Raw genomic sequence first — 12,528 nt, forward strand, 5'->3', positions numbered from 1 at the left:
CGGTTTATCGTCTCATCCGAATGACTAGCGTCCAGACCACCACTCAAGGTCTAGTGGAGGGGAAGAAAATATCGGCGGCTGAGCCGTGATTCGAACCAGCGCGCTCAGATTCTCTCGCTTCCTAGGTGGACGCCTTACCTCTAGACCATCACTCCACTCTACCGAGCAGTCATTGAAAGTGTGCTAACCTTCGTTATTACTGTTTGGTACGGAAACATTTCCAAGGCAGAAGTTGCAGCCCTTAACAGAATTGTAAAAACTGCCACCAAGATTACCGTGGCTGATCTGCCTTTTCTAGAAGACATATATTATAAGCGGCTACTCAAAAAAAAAAAAAAAAAAAAAGCAAAAGCAAACAGCCAGAACGAATCACATCCAGTTTTGGGGATTTTCGAGATGCTTCCCTCTGGTCGACGGTACAGAAGTATAAGGACGAAAACCAATCGCTTCGCCAATAGTTTTTTTCCAAAGCAGTCAGTGCCCTGTCTCTCGGACAAATCCAGTATGATCAATAGAACTGTACAATCGACAACCATCTACCTGAAGATCTAGTCATCAGCCCCATCCACATGTAATATGCGGCTTCTGTTCAAACGTGTGTGTGTGTGTGTGTGTGTGTGTGTGTGTGTGTGTGTGTGTGTGTGTGTGTGTGTGTGTGTGTGTGTGTGTGTGTGTGTGTGTGCAGTGCGTGCATGTTTGAGTATGCACAATTTTTTTTTTATATTCATATGCACTTGTATGTATCCTAATTTCTACTGTATCTGTGTTTGTGTATGATTTTCGATTTATGTTTATACCTTATTGTGTACTGTCCCTCCCAGTATTCCTTGTGACCCCGGTACACGTAGTAATAAAGACCTGTTCTATTCGGCATTGAGTTGTGTCCTTGGGAAAGGCACTTTCTCATATTATTTTCCTCACTCCGCTCGGGTGTGACTGACGGCGGACGGAGAGGCTCCAGACACACGGTAGGTGTGAATTCACCGCCCCGATGGTCGTAAGGAAAGATTTGGAACCACTGACCATGAACCAGTTTCGTTGACAAGTGTGTTTTCTGTCACACACATTGATCACCAATAGTCCAGCGTTGCTGACAATGCGAGGTTGTTGTTTTTTTTGTTTTTTTGTTGTTTTTTTCTCACACTTTGTTCGCCAAGAGTCCAGTGTTTCTGAAAGTGTGTTTTCTTTCTCACACTTTATTCACCAAGAGTTTAGTTTTGTTGACCTATCTTTTTCTGTTTCACACATTGTTCACCAAAGGGTCCAGTGTTGCCGACAATGTGGTTTTTGTCTCAAACTTTGTTCACCAGTAGTCCAGTTTGCTGACTGGTGTGTTTTTTCTGTATGACACACTGTTTACTAAGATTCCAGAGTTGCTGACAATGTGTATTTCATCTCACTTATTGTTCACCAAAACGTCCAGTATTGCTGACTGTATTTGCTACCTCACACATTGTTCGCCGAGTCCAGTGCTGCTGACAATGCGTTTTCTATCTCATACATTGTTCACCAACAGCTAGTGTTGCTGACGTTGTGTTTCATGTCTCACACTTTGTTCACCAAGGGTCCAGTATTTGGTGACATAATTATGTGTTTTTTCCCGTCTCACACATTGTTCACCAAAGAGGCCAGTGTTGCTGAAAACTTTGTTTTCTTTCTCACACATTATTCACCAGAGTCCAGTGTTGCTGACAATGTGTTTTCTATCTCACACTTTGTCACCAAGGATCCAGTATTTGTTGACTTGTATGTTGTTGCTTTTATTTTCATCTCACACATTGTTCACCGAAAAAGTCCAGAGTTACTGTCAACGTGTTTCCATCTCATACATTGTTCAACAATATCTAGTGTTTGTTAACTTGAATGTTTTTCCATCTCACACATTGTTCACCAAAGAGTTAATCGTTTGTTGACTTTTATGTTTGTTTTTTGTCTTTTTATACCTCTACAGGTTGTTCGCCAATAGCCCAGTGTTGCTGACAATGTGTTTTTCTATCTCACACTTTGACCCAGAGCCCAGTTTTGTTGATTTGTATGTGTTCTTTTTTTAATTTCATCTCACACATTGTTCACCAAAGAGTCCATCGTTTTTTGTGTTTTTTTTTTAACTTGTATGTTTGTTTGTCTGTTGTAGTTTTTCTAACTCACAGGTTGTTTTTTGTGTGTGGATTTTTTGTTGTTGTTGTTGTTGCTGTTTCTTTTTAGTACCTCACAGGTTGTTCGCCAATAGACCAGTGTTGCTGACAAAGTGTGTTCTATCTTACACTTATGACCCAGAGTCCAGTTTCGTTGACTTGTATGTTTTTCCGTCTTACGCATTGTTCACCAAAAGAGTCCATGGTCTATTGACCTGTATATATGGTTTGTCTTTGTCCCACCTGACAGGTTGTTCGCCTTCCCGTACCGGGACCCCGTGTTCCTGGACGTCAGCCTGCAGTGCAGCAGGAGGCAGGACAAGCGGGTGAACGCCGAGCGGAACCGACAGCACAAGAAAGCGGACGGCAAGTTCAAGGAAGGGGTGGAGCGCCCCACGGTCTACATCTGTGCCACCATGTGGCACGAGGTCCGGCAGGAAATGCTTCAGCTTCTCAAGTCCCTCTTCAGGTTGGTTGGTTTGGTTGGTTCGTTGGAGGAGAGACAGAGAGAGAGGCGGGGGGGCGTGGAGGTTCGGGGGCCGGCGGGGGATGGGGGGGGGGGGGGCGACGGGGAGAGAGAGAGAGAGAGTGGACACTGGAATTATTTATTGTTATTGCCAAGAAAGGTCTTTTCACAGAGAGAGAGAGAGAGAGAGATGGTTTATTCATATATAGGCCAAGGCTTATTATGCAGGGGTATGTGAACATAATGTAATGTAAACAACATAACACACACACACACACACACACACACACACACACATATATATATATATAGAGAGAGAGAGAGAGAGATCAAGGAGCTGAAATGTGATTTTTTCCCCATATTGTTTGTATTGTTACATCTCTTGAATTCCTTACCCGATCAAACAAAACTGTCTTCTCTCACATGCAAAAGTACCCGCTACTCGTTCGTTACTTGAAACGTGTTCGAAAAGAAGGGGGGTGGGAACACCAGGTTTGGCTGCAAATCGGTAATTTGTGTTGATTTTTCCTTCTACAGAGTGGATTTCGATGTCTACACGCGGAGGAAAGCCATGTCGCAGTTTCAGGTCCTAGAGGAGTACAGCGACCTCTATGATCCAGAAAGTGAGTTGTCGTATCCTGTTACACAAAAAGATGTCAGGAAATGACTTCCGTAAACTGGAAAACGATGTTTGAATAATATGACGGAAAAGAGTGTTAAAGAAATATTTTCCGTTGTTGAAATGATGTTACGAAATAACTTCCGTACTTAAAATGATACTGCGAAATTATGTCCATAACATGTGACAACGTTGCAGCATGTTTTGCTGCGAAGGAAAGGTTTCGGTTTTGTTTGTTTTTTTGTTGTTTTTTTTTTTTTTGTTTTTTTGTTTTTGTTTTTTTTGCTATTGTCTGCGTGATTGTCTATATTTTGAACATTCTCAACCTTTGTAGTGGAAGAGGGGTGTAGCTGTCTGTCTTGAAACCGATGTACGCTGTAAAAATTATCAAGGTTTGATTAGGCATGCTTACCATACCTGCGTCAGTTAGATTCATTCTTTTTACAGAGAGTTGACATTCATCCATTGTTTATTTAAAGTTTTATATGTGTAGTCGGCATGCGGTCCAGTATCCAATAGTAATTGATTAGCCATCATTTATACAGTCCTTGATGTCTGCATCATGGTCAGTGTCTCTCAATGCAAAAAAAAAAAAAAAAACTAAGTGCGGACTGAAGCAATGTCGTGTGTGTGTGTGTGTGTGTGTGTGTGTGTGTGTGTGTGTGTGTGGCTCTACGTCTGTTTGTCCGTCTGTCTGTGTTTGTCGCGCGCGCGCCCGCGCGCGTGTGTGTGTATGTATCTGTGTGTGTCTGTGTCTGTGCCGTTGTGACCACAGGGTTAGTACGCATTAAGAGCCTGCAGAAAGAAGACAAGTTTTGGCCTGTCTTTCTGACAGGAAATTAAACCACACACTTCGAAAACTGAAAGCTCAATCAGAAATACGGACCAAGAACTGATGATGTTGACGCTTTGCCCTTTGGTTTCCAGTAGGGAGAGGGAAGATACATCGGAACAGGTCATACTAGTGCAGGACACATGATTTTTTGTTGTTGTTGTTGTTGTTGTTTTTGGGGGCGGGGGGGGGGAGGTACTGAAATACATTACAATCGTGTAAAACCAGGCAATGCAAATAGCGCATATGAAGCAGTAACAGAATTGAAAACGTAAAATGTTCGAACAGTAGAACACGACAAATTTATAACGCAACATGACGGGCGCAATGGCAGAGTGGTTGAAGCGTTGGACTTTCATTCTGAGGGTCCCAGGTTCGAACCTCGGTAACGGCGCCTGGTGGGTATAACTAAAGGGTGGAGATTTTTTCGATCTCCTAGGTCGACATATGTGCAGACCTGTTTGTGCCTGAATCTGCTTCGTGTGTATACGCAAGCAGAAAATCAAATACACACGTTAATGATCCTAAAATCCATGTCAGCGTTCAGTGGGTTATCGAACAGGAAAATACCCAGCATGCACGCCCCCGAAAACGGAGTATGGCTGCCTACATGGCGGAGTAAAAACTGTCATGCACGTAAAATCCCACTTATGTACAAACGAGTGAACATGGAGTTGCAGCCCACGAACGAAGAAGAAGTAGATAACGCAACAGTGCCATTGTTCCGTTTCAGTTCATATCATCTTTGACGACGCCTTCGAGACGGACGCGAAGAGCAAACAGCGCGTGCTGAACTCTTGGGTCAAGCAGTTCATTGAGGTCATGCCGGAAGCCATTGGGTAAGACGGTCACGTGGATGGCTGTTCGCGATTTTTTTTTTTTTTTTCATACAAAGAAAAAAGAAAAGTATGTCGATTTTTATGTGGAAGTGTGTGTTTTGTGGTGTGGTGGTAGTGGTGGTACGTGTGTGTGTGTGAGTCAATGACTCGCTAGCTGCCCCTCCCACCAAAGTCGAGACCCAGAAGGCCCTGAAGCTGACAACGTCAGGAAAAGCACCAGTAGCAGATGGAATCCAGGCTGACATCTACAAGTATGGAGGCGAGGTGCTGACAGACAAGCTGACCGCTCTGTTCCAGTCTATCTGGGAGAGAGGAGAGGTCCCCCAGGATTTCAAGGATGCTTCTATTGTCCACATTTACAAACGGAAGGGAGACAAAACATCCTGCGATAACCACCGTGGAATCTCTCTCCTCTGCATCGCCGGCAAGATCTTCGCCCGCAGCATACTGAACAGACTGGTTGACCATGTCTCCAGTCATCCCTGAAGCACAGTGTGGCTTCTGTTCAGGCAGGGGAACATGTGACATGGTGTTTGCCGTACGCCAGATGCAAGAGAAGTGCCGTGAGCAGAACAAGGAGCTCCACATAGTCTTTATATACCTGACTAAGCCCTTCGACACGGTGAACCGCCATGGTCTGTGGAAGATCCTCCTAAAGTTCGGCTGCCCAGAGAGCCTAATCCAGCTGATTACGTCATTCCATGATGGCATGCAGGCGAGAGTACAGGAAAATACTGACACGTCGGATCCGTTCCCTGTGGTAAATGGAGTGAAGCAGGGCTGCGTCCTGGCACCCACACTGTTCTCCATTCTCTTCTTTGCCATGCTGATTGACGCCTTCCAAGACTGTGACCGGGGCATCTACATTCAGTTTCGCACAGATGGCAAACTTTTCAACTTGCGGCGACTCCACGCCAGGTCCAGGATGTTTGAGGCACTGATGAGAGAGTTCCTCTTCGCTGATGACTGCGCGCTTGCTGCACACACCCATGAGGACATGCAGTTCTTTATGGACAGGTTCTCAACCTCCTGCAGGCACTTTGGACTCACCATCAGCCTCAGCAAGACCGAGTCCATGTACCAACCAGCTAGCTCACAGAACGCCAGTGCCCTCCCACCTGCAATCAAGATCAGTGACAGAGATCAAGTCAGTCGACACGTTTTGCTACCTGGGCAGCACCCTATGCAGCAACGGAGCCCATGATGCAGAAGTGACACTGTGCATCGTCAAGGCCAGCTCCGCATTTGGCAGACTCAACAACAGGCTGTGGAACAACAAAGGCATCAGACTCAGCACCAAGATGAAAACCTACAGAGCTGTTGTGCTGACCACCTTGTTGCACTGCTGTGAAACATGGACGACGTATCGCCGTCACATTCAACAACTTGAGCAGTTTGACCAGAGATGCCTACGAAAGATCCTCGGCATAAAGTGGCAAGACAGGGTCTCCAACCTCCAGGTCCTAGAGAGGAGCGGCCTGCCCAGCATCGAAAGCCTGCTGATCCAGTGCCAGCTACGCTGGACAGGACACGTTGTTCGCATGACAGACAGCAGGATCCTGAAGATGCTTTTGTATGGCCAGCTGAAGGAAGGCCACCGTGAACTTGGAAGACCCTGCAAGCGCTTCAAGGACATCTTGAAGACAAACCTCAAAGCCTGTGACATAGACATCGCTTCCTGGGAAACTGATGCCCTTGACCGCTGTCGCTGGAGGATGCTGTGCTCTAGTGGCATAAAGACGTTTGAAAACAAGAGAACCCTGGCCATTAAGGAGAAGCGTGAGCGAAGGAAGCAGGGCTCAACTTCTGGAGATGTTTTCCCTTGCAACACCTGTGGGAAGTGCTGCGCATCCAGAATCGGCCTCTTCTCCCATATGAGGACACACACCGACAGATAAACCTGCCTGCCTACTCATCCGTCGGACCGACTGGAGACTCCATCATCATCGGTAGTGGTGGTACGTGTGTGTGTGTGTGTGTGTGTGTGTGCGGTTGCGTGTGTGTTTGTTTGGATGTGTGTGTGTGTGGGGGGGGGGGTGCGTCGGTGGGGAGAGGAGGGGGGGCGTACTTCATGCTTGCATGTTCACGTGTTTGTTATTTTTTTTGCTGTCAACGCCACGAACTCCTTGCCCGGAGGTATTCCTCTTGTTGTTGTTGTTATCATCATCATCACCACCATCATTAATATAATAGCAATGATGATAGTGTAATAATAATAGTGATAATAATAATCATCATCATCATCATCATCATTAATATAATGATAAGAAGGATTATCATTATTATTATCATTATTACTATTATTACTACTATCATTGCCATTATTATTATTATTATTATTATCATTATTGCTATTATCATTATTATTATCATTAGTGTTGTTGGTGGTGGTGGTGTCATTATCATTCGCATGACAGGTAACTGGCGCGACCTCTCCGGCGACTAATTAAAATTCTTTTCTTTTTTTTAAGAATTGTTTTATTCTTTTTTTTTTTTAAGATCGGTGGCCAAGCGCAACATCGACATGCAGCCCCCCATCAAGATCCCCACGCCCTATGGGGGCCGTCTGAAGTACACGTTGCCCGGGGGCACGCTCATGTACGTTCATCTCAAGGACAAGGACCGTATCCGTCACAGGAAGAGATGGTCTCAGGTATGAGGGATACAAGGGTAGGGGGTCTTTGTGTGGTGGTGGTGGAGTTGGTGTGGGTGGGTGTGTGGGTGTGAAAGTGGAGGGTGTGGGGGGCATGGTGGGTGAAGGGTAAGCCATCTGAAGTTGGATGGGGGCTTAGTCCGGGACGATGAATGCGAGTGATGTGTGTGTGAGTGGTTTTGTTTTTGTTTGTTTTGGTTTTTGTTGTTTCTCTCTCTCTCTCTCTCTGTCTCTGTGTGTGTGTGTGTGTTTCTCTGTCTCTGTCTCTGTCTCTCTCTATCTCTTTCTCTCTCTCTCTTTCTCTCTCTCTCTCTCTCTCTCTCTCTCTCTCTCTCTCTCTCTCTCTCTCTGTCTGTCTGTCTGTGTCACGTTCTTTTTCTCTGTCTCTGTTTTTTTTCTTTTCTTTTCCTTTTTTTGTTTGTTTGGGTTTTTTGTGTTTTTTTTTGTTGTTGTTGTTGTTGTTTGTTTTGTTTTGTTTTTGTCTTTGTCTCATCAAATGTAAAAATGTGTATATTGATGTATTTATGCATGTATCACGTTCTCTAGTCGGATACTATAAAAGTCGAACTTAACCCTTCAGTGAACCGAACTTCATACCCTGAACAACTTCTACTTCCTTCTGTTTTTTGTGGGTTTTTTTGTTTTTTGTTTGCCTGTTTGTTTGTGTGTTTTGGCCCGGATCTTTCTCCCCGAACATGGCTACTGTATCGTACCGTGCGTATCGTATTGTGTCGTGTCGAATCGTGTCGTGTTGTATGGTAGCGTGTCGTATGGTATCGCATGGTACCATATCGTAAGGTGTGTCGTGACGTGTCGTATCGTGTCGTGTTGTATGGTAACGTATCGTATGGTATCGCATGGTAACATATCGTAAGGTGTCGTGTCGTGTCGTGATTTGTCGTGTCGTATCGTGTTGTGTCGTGTCGCATCGTAACGTATCGTATGGTGTCGTACACATCGTATCGTATCGTATTGTATCGCATCGTATTGTGTCGCGTCGTGTCGTGTCGTGTCGTGTCGTATTGTATTACTAGTCTGTCCCAACATATTTCTCTCTCTGTGTGAAATTCAGGCTGCTCTCCGCGTGGTGAGCGCGTCGCCTGAGTGCAAGCGCCACTCATTTTTTGTTTTTCTTTCTATGTACAAGTCAGTGTATCTTGTTTTTACTACCATCGGTCCACGCGCGTCTGTGCAACAGGTGTTGTACCTGTACTACCTGCTGGGGTATCGCCTGATGGCCGACTACAAAACTGTGGACGAAGCTCTGCGAGCCGGTGACTCGAAGCTCAAGCGTCGTCGACGTCTGCGAGTGAGGAAGAACACGTCACTGCTCAACAACATTTCGCCCTCCAAAGTCCGACAGGTCAGAACTGCATGCATGGCTGGATGGGTGGTTGCTGGTTAGTCCGTGTGTTTTGTTGAGTGCCATGTCCCTAGACAGTTGTTGGAGAGTAATGGGTGGTGCGGGGGGGGGGGGGGGGGGGCTCAGAGACAGGTGGTATTACGCGCGTGCATTAGGAAAGATGAATAAGTCATGATTTGTAAATAGCACTTTTAGATGTTGGGTTTTTTTTCGTTGTTACTCTTTCGCACATCTCTGAAAGGGTCGTTACTCTTTTTTTTTCTTTTTTTTTTGTCTACGATCGACCCAAGCCTTGCGTTCAACATGGCGGTGATTGGTTGGCTGATCAAGTAACACATTGATTGACTGGTTTAGTTACCGACTAACGCACTGTTCGGTCAGTTAATTGTTTGACTGATTTGGTTTGTCAAGTAGATCAATCTGAAATCACAGTTCGACATTTCTATCGAATAACTTTTAAAACGCGCTTGAAATTTTGTCTTCGTGACTCCAAAGAATGTTTTATCCGTCTTAATCCTGAAGGTGTTGAATATCACTGAAAGGAAGATGTTGGTTTGTAAGAACTTGTGCTTTTCTTCTTCAATATTTGTATTTGTATTTGTATTTCTTTTTATCACAACAGATTCTGTATGTGAAATTCGGGCTGCTCTCCCGAAGGAGAGCGCATCGCTACCACTACAGCGCCACCCATTTTTTTGTATTTTTTCCTGCGTGCAGTTTTATTTGTTTTTTTCCTATCGAAGTGGATTTTTCTACAGAATTTTGCCAGGAACAACCCTTTTGTTGCCGTGGGTTCTTTTACGTGCGTTAAGAGCATGCTACACACGACACCTCGGTTTATCATCTCATCAGAATGACTAGCGTCCAGACTACCACTCAAAGTCTAGTGGAGGGGGAGAAAATATCGGCGGCTGAGCCATAATTCGAACCAGCGCGCTCAAATTCTCTCGCTTCCTAGGCGGACGCGTTACCTCTAGGCCATCAGTCCACATTACGTGCACAGCACACATGGTCATTCGTCTTTAACCCACGATCTTTCATTCTACATTCGTTGCACAGTCTCTTGCTGTCATTTCTGCAATTCACAGTTATCCTATCGTAACCAGCACATGAAGAAGAAAGAACAGTATAAGGAAAAGAAGAAACAAGGAAAATGTTAATGCAGAGTACTCTCCAGTTCGTTATTTTCACCTACACGGTTTGTTGTTGCCGAAAGATGTCATGCTTCGTAATGATCCGCAAAACGTCACACACACACACATACACACACGCGCGCGCGCGCACTCAACCATCCCCCAACACACACACACACACAAACACACACACACACACACACACACACACACACACACACACACACACACACACACACACACACACACACACACGCACACACGCACACACACATACCAGCACTCAAAGGAAAACAGTCAAAACAGAAGCAAATAACAAATTCACAGAGAAGATAATCACACGAACAAGAAAGTCACACAATCAGAAAGTGAGAAGGTTCAAAGAAAGAAGCATTGTCGAACAACCAAGAAAGTCACACGATCAAGAAAATCACACGATCACAAAGAAAGTGAAACCAGTCAAATTAAGAAGACCTGTCACACAGCTGAGAAAAGTCACACGATGAGAAAGAGAGACCAGTCAATGCTAGAAGCCATGTCGAACAACTCAAGAAAGTCACAAAAGAAGAAAATGAAAACAGTCAATTTAAGAAGACCTGTCACACAACTAAGAAAGTCACAATGAAAAGGTAGAACAGTCAATGCTAGAAGCCCTGTCGAAAAACCAAGAAAGTCACACGATCCAGAAAGTCACGTACAAAGAAAGTGAAAACAGTGAATTTTAGAAGCCCTGTCACAACTAAAGAAAGTCGAGCAACCAAGAAAGCCACACCAGCAAGAAAATGTGACACACAACGAAAACGGGAGGACAGTCAATGCTAAAAGCCCTGATAAACAACTCAAGAAAGTCACAAAAAGAATGTGAAAATAGCCAGTGCAAGAATCCCTATCAAACAAATTCAAGAAAGTCACACGAGCAAGAAAAGGACACACAATGAGAAAAGTGAGAACGATCAATGCTAGAATCCCTGTCAAACAATTCAAGAAAGTCACACAGTCAGAATATCGAGCACAGTCAATATTCACGAAGCCCTGGCCCTCCCCCATTCCAGGCGGACAACATCTTCCTCATGACCCTGGACGGGGACGTGGACTTCCGGCCCGAGGCAGTCCGCCTGCTGCTGGACCGCATGAAAAAGAACAAGAAGGTGGCGGCGGTCTGCGGGCGGATCCACCCCATCGGCGACGGGCCCATGGTCTGGTACCAGAAGTTCGAGTACGCCGTGGGCCACTGGCTGCAGAAGGCCGCCGAGCACGTTTTCGGTTGCGTGCTGTGCTGCCCCGGGTGCTTCTCGCTCTTCCGCGGCTCGGCGCTCATGGACGACAACGTGATGCGGATGTACACCACGGAGGCGACTGAAGCCTTGCACTTCATCCAGTACGAGCAAGGCGAGGACCGCTGGCTTTGCACCTTGCTCCTCCAGCAGGGCTGGAAGATCGAGTACTGCGCGGGCGCGGACGCCCTGACCTTCGCCCCGGAGACGTTCCACGACTTCTACATCCAGCGGCGTCGGTGGTCGCCGTCGACGCTGGCGAACATCATCGACCTGATCAGCTCGTGGCGCATCACGGTGAAGATGAACGACAACATCAGCGTCCTGTTCATGCTCTACCAGTTCGTGCTCATGGCCTCCAGCATCGTGGCGCCCGGTGAGTTGTGTGGGCGTGTGGGTGTGTGGCGGGTGCGTGTGTGGGTGGGGAGGTTGTGTGTTTGTGTTGGGGTGGTAGGTTGTGGGTTGGTTGGTGTTTGTGTGCGTGTGGTGGGGGGGGGGGGGAAGGGTGATGTATGTGTGCGTGGAGGTACAAGGTGGGTTGAGAAGTTGTTTGGGTGCTTGGATGGAAGGTTGTGTGTTGGTGTGTGGAGAGGGGGGTGGGGGTGAGGGGGGAAGAGAGAGAGTGTGTGTGTGTCTTGGAGGGGCGGGGGGAGGGGCAGCGGGGGGCACAGAGAGATAGTGTGTGTACGGGGGTGAAGGGGGGGGGTGAGTGTGTGTGCGTGTGTGTGTGCGTGCGTACGTGTGTGTGTGTGTGTGTGTGGTTCTCTGTGTATGTTTGTATGGGGCAGGGGGGAGGGGAGGGTGTGTGTATGTGCGCGTTTTAATGTGTATGTTTTTTGTGAGGGCATTTCTTGTGTTTATTTGGGGGAGATAGCTTCAAATATATCCATGTGTGTGACTGTCCGCCTTGTCTATATAAGTACGCGCATTTGTCATGTATAATTATGTGTGAGGGTGACTAAGTGGGGAAAGGAAGAGGGTGTGTTTGTGTATACCTATGTTTGTCTGTCTTCATGTAAACCCATTGCTCACAACATTTTATTGGAATATGTCAACAGACTGCGTTATTTCACCGTCGACATTTCACATAAAATATCCATTTATCAGTATATCCGGACCGGTGAACAAATAGTGCCTCACGTGCTCACTCTTTGTCTTGTATTGTTTTAACCACATCTATTAACAGCGACGTATGTGGTGACCAAGGGCATGAA

The 12,528-nt window shown here is 46.1% G+C and overlaps 1 protein-coding gene across 1 annotated transcript in view; it reads left to right on the plus strand.

The window, feature by feature from the left end:
• The window catches only part of LOC143297300 (uncharacterized), an 85,989-nt gene that overhangs the window by 69,666 nt on the left and 3,795 nt on the right, over nucleotides 1-12,528 (plus strand). Inside the window, exons 23-28 of the mRNA XM_076609574.1 lie at nucleotides 2,386-2,604; nucleotides 3,139-3,224; nucleotides 4,786-4,891; nucleotides 7,391-7,544; nucleotides 8,743-8,907; nucleotides 11,093-11,690. Of these exons, the coding sequence (XP_076465689.1) occupies nucleotides 2,386-2,604; nucleotides 3,139-3,224; nucleotides 4,786-4,891; nucleotides 7,391-7,544; nucleotides 8,743-8,907; nucleotides 11,093-11,690 (1,328 nt within the window). The remainder of the gene's footprint in view (nucleotides 1-2,385; nucleotides 2,605-3,138; nucleotides 3,225-4,785; nucleotides 4,892-7,390; nucleotides 7,545-8,742; nucleotides 8,908-11,092; nucleotides 11,691-12,528) is intronic.

The sequence above is a fragment of the Babylonia areolata genome, chromosome 22, assembly GCF_041734735.1.
Source record: "Babylonia areolata isolate BAREFJ2019XMU chromosome 22, ASM4173473v1, whole genome shotgun sequence".
NCBI classification, from domain to species: domain Eukaryota; kingdom Metazoa; phylum Mollusca; class Gastropoda; order Neogastropoda; family Buccinidae; genus Babylonia; species Babylonia areolata.